We start from the raw sequence: 23,177 nt of genomic DNA, 5'->3' as shown, positions 1-23,177 counted from the left end.
CCCAGAACATGCAGGATGAGTAGGTGGGCTCCAGAATTCCAGAACCCATCAGAGCAATGCCCTGAATCCAGCGCCTGGTGCTATGCCACCCCTAGGGGCAGATCTTGCCTGTTTTCTTCTTGAAAGGCCCAAGGACTGGGCCTCTCCTGTACCTGGCACCTCCTGAGTAGGGACAGAGTGGATTGTCCTGGAGAAGACCAGCCCCTTATACCAAACACCCTGAAAGACCAACACAAGGCCTTGCTTATCTTGTACTTTATACTAATCAGAAACTAAAACCATCAGAACGCTTCTGGGACAGTGCCCTCCCAAGAGCCCTGGAAGTCCAAGGCAGGTATCACCAGATCTGCTAACATTCAAACTCAGAAACTCCCACTCTCCGTCAGTCCTCTCCTCTTCCAGTCCTTCTGCATTACAAATCTTCATCGTCAAAGGTCTCTAGGCACCTCAACATTATCATCTCATCGTCAGTGGGAAGGTCTGGTTCCTGCAAAACAGGTGGAAGAGGTTGAAATTTTGATTTAAGAGTTCCAGGCAGATAGGAAGGTCCCAGCATCTTGGGTGTGCCCAACTCTCCCAGTCTCCATAGCTGTCACCTTCAGACCCCAGTCAGGGAAGAAGGTGGGTGGTCTTATTTCCATTTCACTCAACTCACACACCTCCAGAAAGGAAGCAGAACTGGCTGCTCTCCTATCCTGGGGATTTCCAGGATCCTATAGAGATGGGGAAGCCGTAAATCTTTATCCACAGGCCCATCAATAGAAGACAGCGCACTACACCATGGTGTGCCCGTCATGGAATGCCATGAAGCTGTGGTTTAGTTTATTTTTACTCAAATTTTTTTATTCATCATAATTTTTATTACTATTTTGCAGAACTGGGAATGGGAGCCAGGACCTCACAGTGCTGGGCAAGCACTCTATCCCCCAGCTACTTCCACCAGCCTGCAGCTGGGTTTTTTAAAGAATGAGATCACTATCTGTGGGGTACACTATTAGAAGAGGAGCAAAGTTCAAAACAATGTGTATAGTTGGCTACTACTTGTGTTTGAAAGAATATATGAATTCCTGCAGACCATCTTTGGCTGGCTATATAAGACACTGTTATGGAAGGGAAGAGTTTGCAATAGTAAGCAAGAAGTCATAGCAGGAGAAAGCCTATGTTTTACAGAATACTTTTTGTACTATGGACATGGGTTACCTATGAGGTGATCAGTTTTTAAGAAGCAGTGCTATATGTGTTTATGAAGTTTTTCATTCCCTTTACAATGACCCGGCCAACCTCTCGGGCCTGCCCATTACTTCTTCCACTAAAAGTATGTTCCCAGGTGTTTTCTCTTCCTGTGTCTCTCCACCCAGCTGAGAAATGACCCTTGTCATTTATTGTCCCTGCAGATCAGGGTTGCTCTCCAGGGGTCCTGGGCAGTATCCCCGTCAGGTATCTAGTGAAAGTAGGATGGTCCCAAGGTGGATACCTAGATGCGGGGATGACCTCTGCTAGTTTCCCATTCACATGCTCTCCTGGTGGGGGAAGGGAAAAGAGTGTCAAGAAGATCAGAGAGGCTGGGATGGCTCAGTATTGCCTAGCACATGCCAGGCCCAGGCTCTAGCTCCAGTATTGGAAATGAGAGAGAAAGAGAGAGAATCAGAGAAGTTGGATCAGGTAATCTCTAGGGGAATAACATGTACCCCTTGTTCAGAATGAAGACAACTGCCAAGCTTGAGACAAGAGGTAGTCAGAGAGCACAGGGCGTCCCAAGGGGCCAAGTGTCCTGGGAGGGAACAAAACAACCAAATGTCACACACAGCGCCCAAATGTTGTTCAAAATGTCCTATTTCCTTAAGGAAATAATGGAGTCTGAGGCACTTTTAAGCTGCATATTTTTAAGCTGACAGCAGCAGACTGTGAGAGATATTTGCTGTTACTGGTTGCTGAAGTGCTCCCCCAAAGTCATGGCCCCCTGGAAATTCATTTGAAACAGGGTCTTGGCAGATGTTATTAGTTAAGGATCTCAAGATGAAGCCATCCTGAATTTCGTGGGGGCTCTCGATCCAAGTGACTCGTGTCCATAAAAGATGAGAGGGGCAGAGGGACAGAGAAGAAGGACCTGTGAAAACAGAGGTAGTGCCTGGGGGCATGGAGAAATACAGGGCAAGAATGCTGACTGGTACCAGAAGCCACTGGGAGCCAGGCAGTGGCCACGAAGGACCCTTTCCTGAAGCCTTTGGAGGCAGTATGGCTCTGCCAACACCTTGATCTCAAGCTTCTGGCCTCCAGAACATTGAAATAAGCCTGTTGTTTCAAGCCACAGGTTTAGGGTCACTTGTTAAAGCAGCCCTAGGAACCCAGTTCAGGTGCTAATGAAGCCTGATCCAGCCACCTCCCATAAAGCTGATAGGGGTAGCAGTGAGTTGGAGGTGAAACTGAAGGAGAATGAAATTTCCCTCTTTGCACCAGAGTCTACCAAAGTCCAAGGCCTTCTGCCTAGAACCCCTTGGACAGCTTGCTCAAAACCCAAATCCCAGTGACCCATTCTCATAACACTGAATGAGAACCTTGAGAATAAGCTCCCAAGGTGAGTCTAGGGAGCACTGAAGTTCAAGAGCCTGTGCTTTATGGGGACACTCTGACCTCTGCTCCTGGCTTTTTTGCCACGTGTGGAGAAAGGAAGTCAGGAAAGCAAAGACTGTCCCCTTTATTTGTTCCCAAAGCCGTGATGAAGTGGACTAATTTAACTGTGTCGGACAGAAAGCTGGGACAGTTGCTATGAGACAGTTACCCAAGCCATTGGTGGGAAGTGGAGACAACTACAGGAATGGGCTCTGGACTCCAAGTGGGGATTGAAAGTGGTGCCCGCATGGGGAAATGAATGAAGGGGAAAGGGGTCAATTATACCCTAGCCTATGGAAAAAGTGGCCTAATTATTTTTAGGCAAACGTGAGCCATTGTTAAGCTTACCCTTTTAAATAAAAAGTTGTATTTTTGCCAAATTAGCAGAGAAAAATCGATAGCTATGAATCTCAAAGGGCCTGTCTCCTGGTAGGTCAGACAGCCCTTCCTCCTCTGAGAGCTTCAGGAATGGACACCCTAACCAAGACCCCCATGACTTATGTCACCATAAGCCTGCAGAGGAAGTTTTTTAGGACCAGAAATTATCCCTTAAAATATCCTTTCAGAGGATGAAATGGTTCAGCCTTTTGGAAAGATGTTGCATAACATGTATGAAGGCCTGCCAAGAGCTGCCCTGGGATCTGGTCCCTGCTTCCAGGGGTTGGTCACCAGTGCTGCTTTGCCCAGAGGACACCCTGCGGCTCTTTTCTCAGTTTCCCTGATGTCTTCCTTTTCACAGGAGGCTTTAGGCTGAAGTTGACCATCCATGGAATAGGACGGAAAGATTGAAAGAATGTCTGCCCATTGCCTTCTTGGGGTAATCAGGATGAGGGTGGGCCAGGCCCCCTCAAGAGCTCTTTTTGGCATCCTAACAAGGGTGGGCAAGTATTTAGCTGTCCTACCTGTTTTAACTGAGTGTTAATGCAGCAAAGGCCTTTAAAAAAGTCAATGATCTGCATATAGAGCTGAAACTTCCCCTCTGGGTTTTCTGGGTTGCAGATGGCAAACAATGAACTGTCAACAGAAAGAAAGAAGAAACAGCAAATGTTTAGAATCCTGATTTTTTACCTCTGCTTGACTACCCTTCCCCCTGCCAAGCATTTGGATTGTGGTGTAAATGCAACACTTTCATACACCCGGTCGAATTCTTGGACAGCCCACAGCTTTTCTTGACAGGTTTGTATTAACTTTGTCAAGTTTCATGTCTGAAATCCTCGGAAAAACAAGACTGTGATAGGGCTGGGTCTTGGGCCCTAATTTAATGTTTTGAGCTGTGGCCTTTAGAATGAGGGAGCAAGGTTTCTTTTACCTCTGAGTCAACCTGTTGGAGCAAAGCCCAGGGTTTGGGTCCCACCTGTGGCTGCTAAGGCACATTTTGAGTTCAGTCCCAGGAAAGACCCCCTCTCAGTGACCCCCTGGAGCTCAGGCCCTGCAGAAAGGAGGCTGGTCTTCCAGCTCTCCTTTCTTCCAAGGGGAGCAGCCCAGTGCAACTGGAGCCTTGAGGTACATGGCTGTGCGTCCTGTAAGCCAGACAATATTTTCCCTTCACTCTTCCTCCTGGGATGAGGTCCCACAGCCAGGCTAGGAACCCCACTGGCAGTAATCCCTACCTTTTCTAGAGAAAGCAGGGAAAGCCTTTTTAATGGGTTGGTTTTTGTTCCATTAGAATGTCAAATACTGCTTGGCAAGTGTGCTTTGGCGGCTTCTCGACCAAGTTGTCTTTGCAGCCTGAGCCCAGTGCGGAAATAGGAATGTCAGCTTCCAGCCAGTTGCAGCAGAATGACACTCGGCACACAGCTGAGGAGAGCTCATGTCACCACATGAAGTGGCTTTGGAGAGGGAAGCGTCTCCTCCGTCAATCCCTGTCTCCTCAGATCTGAACGGGCCTGCAGGGGCAGGTGGGGTGGTGGAACCATCCCTCAGATCTGGACTGGGGTTCTACTTGAAGCTGTTCTGGACCCTTGCACAGCTCTCGTGCCTGACCAAAGGCCTCAGCGGGAGGCCAGGTTTCCACTGAGAGGACAATGAAGACACTCATTCGGATCCCCAGGTGTGGATGGCACCCTCATTCCCAAGGCAGAAAAACTCAAGGTCCAGGTTTCTTTTGAGCCTTGACACTAGCTCTGTCCCTGCAGGCCATAGGCCCAGCCTTGCACGCAGCAGCCAGGGAATTTCAGTGCCAGACTGACTTCCTCTGAGAAAATGCCCTTGCTACAGACTGAGTCCAAGTCCTCCCTGTTTTAAATCTTGCCAGACCCCATTTTATGTCCTCTTGCTCCTTGGGTGAGCCACACCCTTCTCTGCTTCTTCCAGAGCTGTTCTCATCAGCACTGTGAAAGGCAGCTCAGAGAAGCCCCTAAGGTCAGGGCACAGTCCTGCCTCCATGTTGGCCCAGGTCCTCTGTGCCCCAGACCCCCTGCCCACTCTCCTGCCCATGGGCTGCCTGACCCTGGGTGCTATGGACTGAAGGTCTGTGTCTCACGCCCAATTCATATGCTGAAACCTAACCCCCAAGGCAATGGTATTAGGAAGTGGGACCCTTGGCAGGTGATTAGGACCTTTATAGGAGAGGCCTGGGAGATGTACTGGGCATTCAGCCCAGGGGAGCTTTACCACTGATAACACTGAGCTACATACCCCATCCCGGCCCTTTTTATTTTTTATTTCACTAATTTGCTTCAGACCTCCCTGATTTGCTGAGGCTGGCCTTAAACATGCAATCCTCAGTGTCTCAGCCTCCAAAGTCACTGAGATTACCAGCATGCACCACCTTGCCCAGCAAGATACGGTGACATTGAGAAGATGCCTCCTATGAGAAATGGCCTTCACTAGACTGAATCTGCTAGCATCTTGACTTTTGATTGAACTGTGAGCAATAAATGCTGTTGTTTATAAACCAGCTGGTTTTTGGTATTTTGTATAACAATGATCTTGTAGCAAGGTGAGATCAGCCTGAAGCAGGACTAAGACATACTGGGAAACCCACCAAAGGAAACAGGTGCATTTACATAACCTGGGGCTGATAACCTGGTGTGTTCTAGCCCTGGGCCAGGACAGAAGATTCTCTCCTCTGAGGATGCCCCAGACAATGTCATCCCCAAAGCAACAGTACAATCCTAGGATCAGTCCACTTCAATCACAAGGAAAAAGTGGGTCCCTGAGAACTTGCACCCATCTGGGAGCTGCAGGGGAAAGACAGGAAACACCCAGCAGAGGTGCACGTGCACAGACATACACACATGCTTGCACACTCATTCATATAACACAGACACACCCACATGCTCCACAATCTCATAGTCACACAGTTGCACACCTACTCACACTTGCTCATGCTGTCTCACACCATCTTCTCACCTAGGGCTGGAGGTACTGGGAGCCTCACTTTTGTCCAGGAAGCTTGCCACATCAAAGGCGTCTTCAAAAAGGATCTGAAAGAAAGCACAGAACTCCTTAAGTCAGAAATAACTTCGCAGTTTGACACTGGCGAGGCTGCTGGGCGGAGAGTAGAAAGGCTTTCTTTGTACACTCATCCCCAAAATGCACAAGTGTCAAAGCTGGGGTCCAAACTCAGGGTCTCTGCTTCATAATCTTCCCCAGAGCTGAACATTAAGCTCTTGACTGCCGAGGACAAACTGCTAGCCCTGGAGATGGCTGAGAGAGAGGAAGTACTGGGACTGTCTTATCTTTCTAAAGAAGAGAGTGGCTCAGGCATGGGAGGTGGCAGCAGAGCCAATCCTGTTTACAGGCTACAAAGTCTCATCTGAACCTCCCAAGGTGGAGATTCTGTTTAAGCCACAATGCATAATCCAGCACTTTCACATCAGGGCAGCTGAAGGCAGGGTTCGCCTGCAGGAGGGACAGCTCCAGCCTTGGCACCCACTAGCTGTGACCTCCGGCAGGTTACTTCATCTCCCCATCAGCCCCCAATAAAACAGGAGTCACAGCTGCTATGGTTTGAATGCTGCGGTTCCCTCCAAAACTCTCCTAGAAAATTTAACTGCCAAAGTAATGCCATTGGGAGGGGAGGCCTTGAAGAGGAGGTGAGGAAGTGAAGACTCTGCCCTTGTAAGTGGATTTAATGCCTTTACAAAAGGTCTTTCTGGAATGGGCTTTCTCTCTCTCTCTCTGTCTCTCCCCACCTCCCTTCTCCAGTATGTGCGGTGCAGCAGGGAGGTCCTTGCTAGATGTCGGCACACTGATACTAGATTGCTGGCCTCCAGAACTATAAGCCAACAAATTTCTGGTCATTATACATTACCCAGTCTCAGGGATTCTGCTACAGTAGCGCAAAATAGACTGAGCTAATGTGGCCTACTCAGGGTTGATGCAAGAATTCAGGTCATACACCGGACACATAATAATGGCTCAATATGTTGGCTGCATTGAATGTTATCTGCTTTATAAACAAAACAGTGTTGTTGAAATTCTAGAAAATAGAAACAGATAAGGAAAATAAGAATCACTAAGAATCCATCAGAGATACTTGTTGTTGCTATATCAATCCACTTCTCTTCAGTTATTTCCCCAGGCATATTATATAATGATAATGACAAAGACTGCTAGTAGCAATATAAGAATAATGACGATATGCTTCCAAATTTAGAATTTGGTTATTTAGACGGTTTTTGGTCCTTTGATCTGTAAATATTCTGTAAAAACATGATTTACACTTAAGATTGATGGATGTAGCAAATAGAAATGCAAGACGCCTAGTTAAATTTGAATTTCAGATAAAGAAGAATTTTTTTGTCATAAGAATGTTCCCCCAAATTGCACAGGATATTTTTTGAAAAACATATTTTAAAAGTTTAGCTGGACATGTTTTATTTTTTGGCACCTTATTTACTCTTGTTATCTCCCTGAGGGGAGGAGGGGGTGTCCTCTGGCCCCCAGTACCTGCAGGTCCTGCCAGGGTCCCTCCTCACTCCTGCCCGGGACACTGCTCTTGCCCAGCTCTTCATGTTTTCACTCAGTTCACTTCCCTGTAACTGAATCCCTTGGAATTCTGGCTATGTGTGTGGTCCCTTCTAGTTTTCTGAATATTTTCTGGTGTCCTACTTATATTTCTTTTGTTACTTCAAAGAAGCTCTGAAGAGGCCATAGAAAGGCCTGTGCTCTCTCCTCCCCACAGGTCTGAGACAGGGACCCAAGCCCTAAATTCCCCTCCATAACCAATCAGCCCACAGAGTTGCAGGCCACACGTTGTCTCCATGTATGCCAAGCCCCCTCATGATCCAACCCAGAAAGGACTCAGATCAGGCTCCTTTTGGAGTTCCCACCACACTTAGGGACCACATGTCTCAGACCTGAAGCAGAATGTTCTGGGGCCTCCTGGATGCAGAGAACCCTGAGAACAGGGGCTGGCAGCAACCCAATTGTTAAACCTTTCCAGAAGGACCAGGAGCTGCAGTAAAGCTGAACTAGTAGAGCACAGAGCTGACCTAGAAGCCACAGCAGGAGCAGCTGTGGTTGGCCCTGTCTTGAGCATGAGTGTGCTCTGTTCCACTCACCTTCTCTCCTGCCTGGCTTGACCAAACCCTGGGAAGGAAGCTCCTATTCTTGGGCATGGCTGGGGGAATCTGCTGCCTGTTTCCCTCAGCACCAGAAAAGCATCAGCCTCCTCTGAGAAAGGCCAGGCAAATCATTCCCATGATTTGGGACATTAGAGTCTGGTTTCTCTTTGGAGCTGTTCTTCCTTGAGGAAATGTTCATGCTGGCAAATGCACAGGTGCTTGTATACACCACACACATACACCACACACACACACACACACACACACACACACACTCACACACACACATGTCCAGTTACTCAGGATTTTGGTATATATTTTCTCTCTCTCTCTCTCTCTCTCTCTCTGTGTGTGTGTGTGTGTGTGTGTAAGACTCAAGGGCTAGGTACCTTAGGGTTACAAAGACATCTACCCTGGCTCCCCTCTCCTGTGTGCCTCAGGTATGAACTCTTGGGTTGCTGGTTGCCTTGGTTCTCCTTAAACCATTATAGAGGACTCACATCCTCTCAAGGTGGACCCAACATTAGGGGAAAAACAGATGGGAAGCTGGTGTATTCGTGATTGGGGGTGGTCTAAGGCAGTAGCCACAGACACTTGCACATGTGCTCTGGGAGGTCTTGCCAATAATGCCTGGTGCATCAATCACCTGGAGTGCTTGTTTAAAATGTGGATCCCAGAACCCTACCCTCAGGAATTCTGATTCAGTGGATCTGGGGTGGGAGCCAGGAACCTGCCTACTTACTGTGCTCCATGGGTGATTCAGGGAGAAGCATCAGGGAAGATAATGAAAGGCTGATATCCACACATAGGCCAAGGACAGAGAGATTTGAGAAAATGAGAGGGATACAATCCCTGAAGTAGGAGCTGCGTGTTTGGACAAATCACACCTCTAACTAGGACCGACAAATGGAGAGTAGGACTAGGTGACAGCTCTGTTGTTCTCTAGACTTGGACATGACTGTGGAAGTTTCCAGAAGGATTGGGGTATTCCAGGGCTGTAACTGTAGGGTCAGAAGCACATGGAAGTTCTCTGGTTCTAAGACTCCACAGAGGGAGAGACGGGAGACTAGTATGGTGGTTTCCTCAAAGGGACCACCCACCGAGACACATTTGGATAGTCAAGGCAAGGGGGAAGGGGGTCATAGCCATGGATGTTAAATGTCCTACAAAGCACTGGACAGGTGCAGGGAGCAAAGAACTGCCTGTCCCTGGGCTAACAGAGTGAGGGCAGCCTGGGCCCATGTGGGAGCAGCAGGCTTTTGAAGACCTCCTAACTCTGGAGGAGCTGCTGTTGGCCTGCTTTTATCTCAGCACAGGATGACGGCTAACACCACCTGGTGCTTGCTCTGTGGACTGTGGCACTCTAACTACTGGAAAGCCGAGAAAGGCATTTAGAGTGGAAGCTGTGGCTGCCCCTTTTCACCCAGTGGTTGCAATGCTTTCTGGGAACTGGTCACCTCTCTGGGTCTGTGCCTGATGGGTGCTTGTGTCATCCTTTATCATCGGCTCAGTAAGCTGGACAATTTGGGCCAATGAGAGGGGAGGAGAGGTATGGTAGAAGCTTCTGGAAAAGTTTCTCCTTAACTCAGAGCCTTCACAGGGACTCTTTCTCTACCTGGTGTACAGGAGGAAGAATGACCACTGGGGGTGAGAGAAGTGGGGAGGGGAGGGAAGGACGAGAAACCCGAGAGAAAAAAGGAACCTGAGTCAAGGGGACACCACTGAGCAGCTCAACTAACAGTGACCTCCCTGACGTGAGTTGTGCATTTCTTCATGTTTTTGTTGTTGTTGTTGTTTGGTTGGTTTTTTGCACTGGGGATTAAACTCAGGGGCACTTTACCACTGAACCCTTTTTATTTTATTTTATTTTTGAGACAGGAGCTCCCTAAGTTGCTCAGCGCCTCACTAAATTTCTGAGGCTGGCTTTGAACTTGGGATCCTCCTGCCTCAGTCTCCAAGCCACGGGGATTACAGGCCACCTGCCGGCTTTTCATAGAATCAAGTCATTGGCAGCCGAAAGATTCCCACAGGTTTTAACCTTCCCCTCTGCAATCCTACGGAAAGGCCAGGACACTAACAAGAAATACTGTTTGGTGATCGTGGAGATAATGCTGAGAAAATCAGAAGCCTGTAGTGCCACCTGCAATAGAAACGGCACCTCAAGCTTGCAAAATGACCAAGCAAACCCTGGGTGGAGGGTGACAGTGGTTCCTCTGCGTCCTCCGCTATCCCACAGGTTGCTCACCTCCTCCGGAGTGGAGACGAGCGAGCAGCTGGCCCCCTGGCTGTCTACTCCGCTGTCCTTCACACTGCCCTCGGCACCCACCGGCTCTTGGCAGGACACCGGGAGGTCCGGGAGGCCCCCGTGCTTCTGCGCCCAGGTCTGCAGGAGGATGGCCTTCCTCTCCTCGGAGAGCGTCTGCCACAGGTGGGAGATGGCCGCCGAGACGATGGGGAGCGTCACCTCCTGCGAGGAGACGATGCCGTTCCCTGTCAGGAGGTCCATCGTCTGCTTGTAAAAGTTGAGATACCTGGAAGAGGAGAGGCGCTGCCTCTCAGGAGTCTGTCCCTGCAGAGGCCAAGGCACCATGCCCGGGCCACGCTGGGGGTGCACGGCGCTTGGCCTCAAGCCTCTGCCCCCACCCTGCAGGGCAGAAGCCACTGTCGGGGAGCAGAAGGCACCTTGGGGACCAAGGACAGAGATTTGTGCTGGGGGGGGGGGCCTCCCCAGGTCCTCCCAGGGCCCCACCCCTAAAGCTCAGCTCAATGTTAGGTGAGAGGTGTGGCTGCTCAGCTCCCATCCCCCCCCAAAAAAAATTCTAATTAGGAGGCCATCAATGTGCAGGCTTGATAGACTGCTGCTTTAATCTGGGGTCTGTAAATCAGGCTCAGCTGTGGACTGGGTCTCCTCCTCTTGTGCCTGTGGAGGCCAATAAGGCTACTGAGGGGTCTTGGGTCTGTGGAGGAGGCTGTGTCAAAGGAAGTCGGAACCAGCCAGCCTCCACCTTTATCTTTGTTAAGACCAGATATGAAGTTGAAAGGGGACATGTAGGGTGTGTGTAAAGTGTGGGGTATGGGGAGGGGGAACTCATCCCTCATAATCACCATCCACAAGCCCCCCTTTGCGCCCCAAGTAAACACCCAGGCTAAATAAAAAACATTGTATTTGCTCTTCAGTTATAGCTTCCAGACTATGTGTCTAGCCCCTCAGACCAAGCCCAACCCCAGCCCCTCCTACATGGTTATTGTCCTCTTGACACATTTTTGTATATTTTCACATCATTTACAATGTGAATTTTACTTCATTTTTAATAATTGTTTCTCCTGATTATTTACCATCAGAAATAATAACATTCACTATTGAAAAATTTGGAAAACACAAAAAAGTACTGAGAAGAAAGCCCCTCCCATAATTCAGGCTGGTCTGAGCATGCATTGAGGCTACAGCATACTCCACTTGGAGTTTCTGTCCCCTTCCCCACAGGAGCTCTGTGTGTGTCCAAACATCACCCCACCCAGCTGTTCACACCGTTCAAATTCCAGGAGGTCTGGAGACATAGCGTCAGAGGAATGTAAGAGATCAATTTTTTTCTCCTCTTCCTCTTCTTCCTCTTCCTCCTCCTCTTCTTGGTCTTCCTCTTCCTCTTCCTCATTTTCTTCTTCCTCAGCATCCTTTCTGACTGATTCAACTGGGCACCAGGTGGAGGAGCCATTCTGAGGAAAACTATTTGAGACCAGACTGGGGAAGAAAACAGACACAAGTTAGTAATGCTGTAGACATGTTGACAAATATTCCCGGTGGACATGAAACTCAAAATCTTAGCAATATTTAGTATATAAATAGCAATATTTTGTATATAAAAACTCTCTTTTTATATGTGTGTCTACACACACACAAACACACACACATATATTCAAAACCATATTAGTGATACTAGCTAGTCTAATAAGGCAGGAAAAAAGTAAAAGGTCTACATATTGGAAAGTAAGAAATAAAAATATCTGTATTTTCAGACACAATATGACAATGTGGAAAATCCCAAGAATCCACAAACATATGACTGGAATTCAGAAGGGAACTTAGCAAGGTTGCAGAAGGCCAGATCAATAATCAAAAATCAATACTATTTCTAATAGAATAAAGGTTACCAGAGCCTGGAAAGGGTGTGGGGAAGTGGGAGATAGAGAAAGGATGGTTAACAGGTATAGAGATCCAGGAGAGGAGGAAGATTTTCTAATGTTCTATAGAGATAACTATGGCTGACAAGAATTAATTGTTTCAGAATAGCTAATAAAGAAGATTTGGAATATTCCCAGCTCAAAGAAATGATAAATGTCTAAAGTGATAGAAATGTCAATTACCTTGGTCTGATAATTAAACATTATATACATGTATTGAAATATCCCACTAACACATAAATATGTACAACTACTATGTGCCAATTAATATATATGTTTAAAAATATTTATATATATATATACACACATATATTTCTGTATACTAGGAATGAACAATTGAATATTAACATTTTAAAAATTATTATTTATAATAGTACCAAAATCATGAAATATTTAAGTTTAAATCAAAAGTTCAAAGTGTGAGAAAAGAATAAAATGGACTCATCAACATTATAGAATTTTGCTCTTCAAAAATACATTTTTAATAGCATGAAACAACATGACACAATTTGGAAATCAGAACTTAAAACCAGCTTCTCTTCATACTGATAGGAATACTCCCCAATCAACCAAGTCCTGTTAAAAAGCAAACTTGCCAGAAAAAAACAAACAACAACAATAACAAACACAACTTTTTAATCTCAGAATAGAGAAAGACTTCTAAGTATTCCCTACAACCCAGGTGTCATAACAGATTGATAGATCAGACTTCATTTTTTTTTTTTTGCATGGCAAACACAAAAAGCAAAAAACAATAGGAAAAATAATAGAACAAATGACCAAAAGAAAAAATTTGGCAAGTCTCACCAGAGAGAGCTAATTCCTCTGTATGTATAAAGAACTTCTATAATTAAATAAGAAAAAGATCGGTGGTGCAGCAGGAAAACAAACAAAACAATAGGTACAAACAATTCCAAGGAATGGAAACAAAAATTATCTTGAACAAACGCATTCAAGTTAATTCATAATCAATTAGCTAATTAATTACTAAAATATAATAATTACAAAATTAAATTAGTCTTTTCTATGCTGGCACCACAGTTTTAATTATTATAGCAAAAAAATTCCTCCCTAATTATCATAATTTAGCTATTCTTTTATGAGTAGGTGATAAAAGGACTTTTAAGATTTTTAGTATATGATAAAGTTCATATTTTAGTAAAGAAAAGACAACTTATAATAAATGGGGTTGGGATCACTGTTAGTCATTTGGGAAAAGCCAATGTAGAATTCTGCCTGACTGAAACAATCTCGGACTGGGCCCCACCACACCATCAGCCCAGTGTGATTTTTAAAACAAGGCTCCTAACTGCCACCTTCATGCACACATACACACACCACACCTGCCTCTCCTCTGGGAACAAAATGGTGATCAAGTTGTCTATGAAATAAGATTAAGCGTAGGCGGTTATTTTCCTCTTGACTCATTTTTGTATATTTTCACATCATTTACAATGTGAATTTTATTTCATTTTTAATAATTGTTTCCCCTGATTATTTGACATCAGAAATAATACACATTCACTGTTTAAAAATTTGGAAAACATCAAAAAGTACTGAGAAGACAGTAAAAGTCATGCGTGATCACACCATCAAACACTAGAAGCCACATTGCTTCATCCAGGAGGATTTTTGACTCCGAATAGCAAGTAATTCGCAGCCCCCTTCTGGGAGGGGGCAAAGATGTTTTGAGCTCTGGTTTGTCAGAGGCCAACTTGGATGTACACCATGCCATTAGAGCTGGACATGCCCAGAGCCACCAGAGATGACAGGGGCCCAGCCATTGCCCCTAATGTCCAGGCTGTGGTCAAAGTAGCTTTGCAAGCTGCAGGTGAACGCAAGGGTTAGATTATCCTTTGAGTGCTGAGAATATATCCACACAGCATGCATGAAAAGCCCAGAAATTGCAGGAGTTAAGTACAAAATCTGACATAAAAAAGTACAAGAAAGACATTTCTCAAATCAGTCTTTCACAATTTAAATGTGACATTATTAATAACATTCCTCATTCAGCATCTGTGACACCTATGTGTACAATGGTTATTTACCTCTTTCAAGTTTAATGTGCCTTTTCCTAGGTTCCTATGAGACTTGTAAAGTAGGCCAAGATTTGCATTTTCCTTATTTTCATATTACTTTCCAATAAAGCTACTAACTCAGGACTTTAAGAAATATATATAAGATACGAGATGTAGTAATACACTATATAAGATGAACACAATGATGTCATCATTCTAAAATAATGTGCAAAATTTGAAAAATAGATGGATGGATATTCCTCAAAATCAACATTTTCTTTGAAAGGCGAGATGATTCATATTTTTAGGCCTTTCTGTATTTTCTACATTTTCTGTAATAATCACTTTCTATAGTAATCATTTTCTGTAATAATCATTTTTATAATTGTAAAAATAAATTGATGCATGCACTTAAGATAAAGGAGAACCTAGGACAGACAGCTGTGAGTGAGCCGCAGCCCTGACCATCTTGCATGTAGAGGGAGGGTGGACTACTGGGAGGCAGCCTCTAAGGCCAAAGGGGCAAGACAGCAGGTTCTCATTCTCCTGTGGTTGCTGAATCTTACCTGTCATTTCCAGAGAACATTCTGGCATATTCTTCCTTGACTTCCTCTAAGCTGCTTGCATTCCCATCCTCCAGATTGAAGGATTCTATTAGGAAGTTGAGGCAAGAGTCACAAAGGAGAAAGTCAGACCTGCATTAAGTCTCTCCTGCCTTTCTGCTCCATGGTGGAGCTCTGAACCCTCCCAGGCTCAGTACTAGGGAGTCCAGAGGCCATTTTCCACCTCCCTTTCTGGGTGCAAGAGGGCAGCTCAGTACAAGTACTGACCACTTCTCTGGCCTCTCAAGGTGAGGTCAGGTGCTCTCAGCAGCACCCCATTAGGGGATTCATCAAACCCCCACAGTCTGGTGACCCCTGCCTGTCCGGCCACACTGCAAGCTCCCTAGGGACTCGGACATCAACTTCATAACCAAGCACAATGCCTGGCACACAGTGACCCTCAATAAATATCTATTGACTCAGTGTGATCCAATCTCTCTGTTTTCAATAGAAAAATGGAGCCAGTCTTCTCCAGGGAGGGATCTGTTACCTTTCAGTTTCAGCAAGTTGTCCAGGGTTTGTTCCAGTTCCTGAATGTGATTCTTCGCCTTATTCAGAACCTGCCACTGAGGACAGAGACAATGCTGGAAATATAGCCTTTCACTGCAGAGACTGGTTTTGTGGACCCAGGAACCCCCTCCCTAGCCTAAGGCCACATTCATTGTCTCAGATGCAAAGTTACATCTTTGGCCTTGATGGTGAAAAGATTGGAAAATTTATTCTAGTGCACAGAAGGCACAAATCTCCTTTGTATCCTAGAAATGAGTTCTCACTGAAATACCAAAGTATTTGGAAATGAGCTGCATTCAGCAAACTGAGGAAAGCAAGTGACTATACAGGCTACCAGAAGGTGGGATAAGGTGCCAGAGGAGGCACCACCAAATGAATGTTAACCCCAGCCTTGTCCAAATGATCAGGCAAGACTCCTGCTTAGTTTTGACCATGTGCAACTGGCTGGTTAATATTCCATTACTAATCTCACAATATGTGTTCACTAAATGCATACACTCCAGATGATCTAAAAACTTGCTCTATGAACTTGAACTTTGCATTTCCCCTTACCCTTCCTTCTCTCCCTCCATGCTTTCTTTCTTTTGTCCCTCTCTCTATCCAACCTCTCCTCCCTCCTCATCTCCTTCCTTCCTTCCTTCCTTCCTTCCTTCCTTCCTTCCTTCCTTCCTTCCTTCCTGTGTGTCAAAATAGAAACTGCAAGACCATTCAAAAGCAAGAAACTAAGTATCGTTTGTGAGGCTGAGCACCCACATCTGCCATGGGTCATGGCCTCCCTCAGGTATGCATAAGCCCAAAGCTGTGTGCTGGGCCCCAGGAATACAGAGTCAACAAGATGGTCCCGTCATCAAGGTGCTGATATTCTAACAGGGAAGACAAGCATGGCAACAGCTCTCCTTAACACAAGATGAAATTAAGGGCTAACCAGGGGTAGAAGCAAAGGGCTGTGGAAATACATAGGAAGGAGAGAATATTCTGACTGCAGGGGGAAAGCTTCCATGGAACGAGGCAGCAAAGTGAGCCAGACAGAGCTCTGGAGAGAACACAGTCTCAAAGGCACAAATAACTGTGTGAGTAAAGACAGAGGCAGGCCAGGCCAGCCTTGCTCAGGGCACTGCCACAGTGAGATGTGGCCAGAGTTGGGGTGGGCAGTGGGAGAGGAAGCTACAGAAGCTAGGGGGTGACAGCCTGGGTTTTGTCATTCTAGATTCTTGGGGATTCTGATGGTGCATAAAAAGAGACTTAAGGGGAGCTGGAAGCATGATGCTTTGCTGACCCAAAACCAGGTGACAGGAAGAACACTTATGTGAGAGTACAGTTAATTGCAAAACCTCTGAACACCTCTTGAGCAAGGCCCACCCCTTCTTCCTATCCACTGTTGTCCTAGTCTGTCATGGCTATGGTGTCAAAGCAGCAAGGACTCAGAACGAGGGGCCAGAATCTTGGGTTTGTTCTTAGGGTGAGAAGGTGATTCCCCAGCTTCTATGGTTTAAATGTTTATGTTCCCCCAAACACATATGTTGGAAACCTGCCCCCCCATGTGAGGGTAATAGGAGATGGGGTCTTCAGGAAGGTGCTTTCTTTCTTTTCCTTTCTTTCTTTCTTTTCCCTATTTTTATTGGTGTGTTTAAGTATACATAATGTATTATACATTATAATACATAATTCTATTATGTATTATAATGTATAATACATTATACATAATGGTATGATTCACTGTTAATGTATTTGTTCATGCACATAATACATTAATATAATTTGGCAAATATCACTCCCCGGTATTTCGCCTTCCCTACAGTCCTTCCCTGGGGAGGTGCTTTACAGTAGAGGCCCTATTTGGATTAGTGCCCTAATAAAAGAGGCCTGAGGAAGTTTACTTGCTGTTTTTGCCATGTGAGGTGCCATGAACAAGGTGCCACCTGTGAGCCAGAGAGCTGGCCCTCTTCAGACACTGAATCTGTTGATGTCTGGACTGTGGAAATTCCAATCTCCAGAACTGTGAGCAGTAAATTTCTGTTAATAAATTATTCAGTCTAAGGTATTTTTCTATAGCAGCCTGAATGGACTCCAACACTATTCCTCTGGTCCAGGATGAGTTGCCCACACTGGATCAGCAGGACAACTCAGGCCTGCTTGCACCCTTACTGTATCAAACCAATCCAGGGAAACCAGGTGCCGTTCATAGAAATTCTGTTTCTCAAATGTTTTGGGAGTGCTAATTTTTGTAGGACCTTTGTTTTAGGTGGATTTATGTCCTCCCACCCCAAGAAAGATGTTGAAGTCCTAACTCCTGAAACTTATGCATGTGACCTTCTTTGGAAACAGAGATTTTATAGAGTAACCAAGTTAAAATGAAGTCCTTAGATTGGGCCCCAATTCAGTATGACCCATGTCCTTACAAACAGGAAAAATGTGGACAAAGAGATAGACACCCAGAGAGGGAAGATGGTGTGAAGTTACTGGGGGAATGTGGCCATGTGGTCAGAATGATGCACCTGCAAGCCAAGCACTGCTGTCAAGTGCCAGAGGCTAGCAGAGGTAAAAAGGTTTTCCCCTAGAGCCTTCAGAGGGAGCATGGGCATGTGAAACCTTGACCTTGGACTTCCAGCATTGAGAGCCATAAGTCAATAAATTTCTGTTGTTTTAAGCTGCCCAGTTTATGTATTTTGTTATGGCAGCCCTAAAGGACTCATGAGACCTTGTTACACCATTAGTCTTATAAAACAACAACTCCCTTATTCATGCACAATCCTGGGCCTTCCCTCAAGTAGGACAGAGAAAGAAGAATTCAGAGAACAGCTGAGTTCCAGATATTTTCCTGGCTACATCATTTAAAGCCAGTAATTTAATCTTCTGAAGCCTCAGTTTCCTGACCCGTACAATGAGAATGATAGGAATAGAGCCGTGGGGATAAATAAGATAATATATTGGGAAATAATGATTCTAACATTTTAAGACTCTAAGAACCATGCTATGTTGGAGTATCCCATTAAACTCTATTCTAGGCCAATTAGGCAGCCATTACTATCCTCCCTATTTAATGGACATGTTGACTGAAGGCCAGAAGTCACTTGCCTCCCATCACTGAGGCCAGTTAATAGCCATGCTCTCACATGCCAAGTCATGCGGCACAAATTTTAGTGGTAAGAATATGGTTTTCCTCTGGATTTACTTGACTTCTTATTGTGAGGCTCTGAAGGTCTATTTTTTTCTTTGGTTCTGCTGCCTACCTATGTGCACATACCCATGGACCTATGTCAGGAACTTAGGTTTTCATGCACCTCTGGAAACACACAGCAAACATCTCTTCATCCAATGGACATGAAGCACAGCTATGCTGGTCAGGTTCTTGACAGAAAGGCCCAGATGTGCCATCCTCCTACTGGATCCTGAGCCCAACTTAGCAGAGAGGGGAAGAACAGTCCTCCCTCCATCCCTCACCAGGCCCCTATACCACTCTACAAGAGCAGGTGGGGTCTGTGTTGGAATTCAGCTAATTATTATATAATAGAGTCGTACTGAAAATCTGCACCAAGGTGCTCAGGGCACCTTTTTAAATTTCCACCAAGCCCTGGCCCGTGCCTGCTCAGGAGCTCTTCGTATGACTGTACCCAATGAGAAGCCTCTGCCAGCGCCATGAACAGAAAACATGAAGCTTGTGAATGCTGCTTTGCTGAAGGCATCAGCCCAAGAATGGAACCCCATCCCCCAGGGTTGGGAACAGACACAGGACAATAGGATAAGTCAGAGAGGTAGAGGGTGGGGAGAGGGCCAAGCCTGGAGTAGGAACGAGGACTCTTTCTGACCCTACTGTCAACCAGCTAGTAAGTCCTTGCTCAACTCCTTTACTTAAAGGATTTCTCCTTTACTAAAAGGGGGTGGGGAACTGCACCTCTTGAGGGACTCCTCCACTCTGACCATCTATAATGCTTCCACCATTATGACTACTCCATTCCTTCCATCACCCCAATATACTTGGACCTCCATGCTCTGCTAGATAATTGATTTATTGATTGCGAGTTAGCAATTAAAAAGCTGTTTGAGGACAAAAGCAGAATTAAGAACAGGAAAAGATAAATACTTACCCGGAGAGCCCTGTTGCCTGGGAGAAAGACCTGGATGATGCATATAAACTGGGGGTGTGTGCGCATGTGTGGCGTGTGACCATGTGTATGTGTGTGCTAATGGTATGATGCATGCATGCGTGTATGTCTATGGTGTGTGCACGTGTGTGTGGTGTTGTGTGTGCACGCAGGTGTGTGTGTTTGGGTAGATGTACAGGGTGCCTGAGCATGTGCTAAAGGCCACTGCCTGTTGAGTGGACAGGCACAGAAGCGGCTGGCAAACTAGGCCCCTCCTCAGGCCCATAATTTCTTTACTTATGCCAGGCTGGTCTGCTGCAGGTAGAAAAGGCCCATCTCTCACAGCAGGTATAGCCCCCGAGGCATCCACCGAAGATCACCGACCACAAGGAGGCCCAGCCCTCAGCCTTGTGCACCAAGGGTGGCAGGGCCAGGCCCCACACTGAGGTCCCGTACCTTCGAGGCTGTGAGCTCAGACTGGGAGTAAACAGTCTTCCTTAGGTTGGTGAAGAGCCCTGCCAGGGTTGCCCTATGGCGGGCCTGGGACAGGCGTCTGCGGGCTACCCGCGGTTCGAGCTCCTGCAGCTGTGCCAGTGGCCTGGGTGTCGCTGTGCCACTGGGGTGGCTGCCTTCTCCAGAGGTCGCCATTATAAGCTGTAACATAATATTATGCTTCTTTTTACCCGCAATAATAATGACACAACATCAAGGACAAAGGGAAGGCAGATTGGCAGAAAGAGGTATCTCTCAAGTAAAAGTTGCCAAGAGTTATTTATATCATAATATAATAGATAACAGACACAAAATAAATTAAGGTGACACAAAATATGTTACTGATGCTCAGCTCCCCCAAATCACAAGCCACCTATGTTGGATTTCCAGGTGAGAGGCAATGGAGCTTACCCAGTGAAGATTCTAGCACACTGCAGGTACTCATTAGCCATTTGTTCATCTCCACTGTCAAGGATCACAGTCAGACCTTGAGATACTGTGTCTCACAGTCTGTTCAACGCTGAATGGGTGCATGTTCTATCCTGTGAGATCTTTGAAAACTTAAGAATAGCCCCTTTGATCTGGGTAGGGTTGCACTGGTGTACACACACACACACACACACACACACACACACACACACATCCAATAAGGATCCACTCTAGATTCATGAGCCTTTCCATAGATATACTATACCTCAAAAAGAAGGAAAAGAAGAGAACACACTGATCTCCCAGAAAAGCAAAAAGTTACCTGTTACTTTTTGGGGAGGTGGAAGTGGAAGCCTTGTCTTGCTTTTGGTGGGGTCAGAAGATGATCATTACGTTGGCTTGTGTCACTTCTGAGCTTGCAAACCAGGAGCCCTTCCCTAAATGAGGTGATTGTGGGACTGATCCAGAATCAGTCTGGATTAGACAGATTGTTCTAATGTCTGAATAATGTCTGTTTTAATGACAGGCAGAGATGAGGGCGTCTTGCCTGAGCCTGGCCCCTTCTATCAGAGAAGGGTATACCCCACATACACTCAGAGGAGAGTTGCTTCCCACACCTCATGGTTCTTTGAGTAGAGAGCCCGCATCTTTACATCTGTACCCTCAGTGCCTGGTACCCACCCAGCTCCCAACAGGTGCTCAGAGTTCAGTTCTGAGTGAATTAGAATGGGAGGTTTCTGCTGGGTCCACTCTCCCCTGAGCTCATTCCTGCAATATAGGGACATTGAATGACTTTGGCCAGGCTTTTGCCAGTTTTCGAGTACATCAGTCACTTAGGAAGACTGTTGAAAATATAAGAATGCTGTGATTTGAATGTCCTCTCTAAGACTCAGGTTGAAGTTTAAGAGTATTAAGAGGTGGGACCTTTTAGAAGTGAGTGGGCCATGAGGGATCTCCCCTCATGAATGGATTAATTTTAGCTCTGGAGTGGGTTATCGTAGGAATGGGCTCCTGATGAAAAGATGAGTTCTGTCCCCTACTATCCTCTCTTCCTCACTTTCATGCTCCTGTACTCTCGTGCTTCCTCACCACAAGACAATCTTTTGCCATAAGACACATTTTGCCATGTCATGCTTCAGGAAGAAGTCCTTTACTACATATGGCTTCCTGATTCTGAATTTCCCAGCCTCCAGAACCCTGAGAAGAATAAACTTCTATTGTTTCTAAATTCACCCACTCTGGTGTTTTGTTACAGCAGCAGAACACGGACTAAGAAAACACACAAAATGGGAAGGTGGTGGGAAACCCTACTCTAGGTAAATGAAAGTATAAAATTAACAGAGTCCTCCTAGGACTTCAAATTCTCTAACAGTCATCAAATATTAGTATCAAAGCCCTCTGGGATATGGGGAGTCTGGAACTCTCTCCACGTCAATGCCAATGCCAATGATTTGAGTTTCCTTTAAGACTCCTGCTAAAACACACTCTGATCTCTAGATATCCTTGAAAACTCAGAATCTCCCAAGTTGCCCTTCCTCTCACTTTGGTTTTTTAACAGGATACACTTTTGGTCTTCTGCCTGTTAACCTCCATACAGTTCCCACTGTTCTTCCTGTTATCTATAGTGCCACCTTCTCTGCCCCTACCCCCAGTTTCTTCCTATTTAGAGCTAATGTGTCTTTAAAGTTCCCGTGGAATTCAAAGAAGCATCTCATCCCCAGGCCACACTAGTTTCTAACCTAATCTTGTTTTGCCAACAGGTCAGTAAAATCCTTGGTCAGGACTCATGTACCAAGTGATGATGGTATCCTTCCCATGATACAGAATGGTTCATCACACACTCCCTTTCCTGGTTGCTTCTCCCAGACTTAACCTGCTAAGAGTTCTATTGCCTGGCCCATGAGGACAAACTCTTCCAGGCATGGGAAGGAGTAGAGATGCTGAGTTGGAATAAACTGAAGGAAATGAAGATTAAGAGAAAAAAATTGATAGAGGGGAAATAACATTTTAGTTCTACCCTAACTCTGAAGACCTCTCTGGATCCCAAGTGTTCACTGTCACATGAATTCAGTTCTTGGCAAGATTCACAGTGTGAGGCAACCCATTTGAAAAGCTTTAAAAGCCCCTTTCAAGGTGGCATTGGCCAATTCCTTTGTAAGAAAGGTGGAGAGGTTATACAGGGGCAAGAACCTGGATATCACATTCTTACTCAGCAAAGTGGGATGGTTGGAGAAGGCAGTGTTAATGTTTGGGCATCTGAAATGCATGAGAGTAGAGGGAACTCAGTACAGAGAAAGTGGTTTGAAGGGAGATAGTCTTAAGAATGGAACTCAGTACACAGATGGTGGTTTGAAGGGAGATAGTCTTCAGAATCCCAGGTGTGTGTGTGGGGGACAATGCAGGAATGTATTTTGAGCTGTTGTATGACCAAAGGATGAACTAGTATAGGGAAAGGCAGACTGGATTAAGGGTTGGCTCAAGACCTGGATCATGAGCCTATCTTTATGATGAGCCAAGAAATTCTTTAGGATTTATTTTTTTTATTGTATAAAGGAAGTGAAAATTATTTAACTAGATTATGGTCTCCCTTTTTCCCCTTTACAATCATAGTCATGATCCTGTGACTATCTGGAGCAAGGGGAAGCAGCACAAGCCACTTGTGATCCAACTGGAGTAGGGTTCTAAGTATACAAAAGCATGAGAAGCCACATCTTAAGGAATTCTGGGGGCTGCAATTCAATG

General features: G+C 45.7%; 2 protein-coding genes across 4 annotated transcripts in view; one reads left to right on the top strand and one right to left on the bottom strand.

The window, feature by feature from the left end:
• The window catches only part of LOC308643118 (solute carrier family 23 member 2-like), a 60,421-nt gene extending 50,577 nt beyond the window's left edge, over positions 1 to 9,844 (top strand). The window contains exon 13 of one of the 2 annotated variants that reach the window (XM_081282849.1): positions 9,750 to 9,844. In XM_081282849.1, coding sequence (XP_081138975.1) covers positions 9,750 to 9,829 — 80 coding nt within the window. In that variant the 3' untranslated portion in view covers positions 9,830 to 9,844. Of the gene's footprint in view, positions 1 to 3,609; positions 3,639 to 9,749 lie in introns of those variants that run through there. The other variant, XM_081282850.1, reaches the window with a different exon arrangement.
• Positions 413 to 20,162, bottom strand: STRA8 (stimulated by retinoic acid 8; the record flags this gene model as incomplete). 2 transcript variants are annotated; one of them, XM_081282851.1, is made up of 8 exons in its annotated part: positions 413 to 487; positions 3,513 to 3,624; positions 5,965 to 6,038; positions 10,369 to 10,654; positions 11,653 to 11,862; positions 14,887 to 14,971; positions 15,413 to 15,488; positions 19,971 to 20,162. In XM_081282851.1, the coding sequence occupies 8 exons, from the start codon at positions 20,160 to 20,162 to the stop codon at positions 413 to 415; spliced, it is 1,110 nt and encodes a 369-aa protein (XP_081138977.1). The 2 variants fall into 2 exon arrangements, with proteins under 2 accessions (XP_081138977.1, XP_081138978.1); XM_081282852.1 differs by having other exon boundaries at positions 11,821 to 11,847.
• Positions 20,163 to 23,177: the final 3,015 nt, after the last annotated feature.

Source organism: Spermophilus citellus (genome assembly GCF_964194105.1).
Source record: "Spermophilus citellus genome assembly, chromosome: 3".
Lineage (NCBI taxonomy): Eukaryota > Metazoa > Chordata > Mammalia > Rodentia > Sciuridae > Spermophilus > Spermophilus citellus.
The sequence above is the reverse complement of the archived record's forward strand: the minus strand, read 5'-3'. Positions and strand labels throughout refer to the sequence as shown.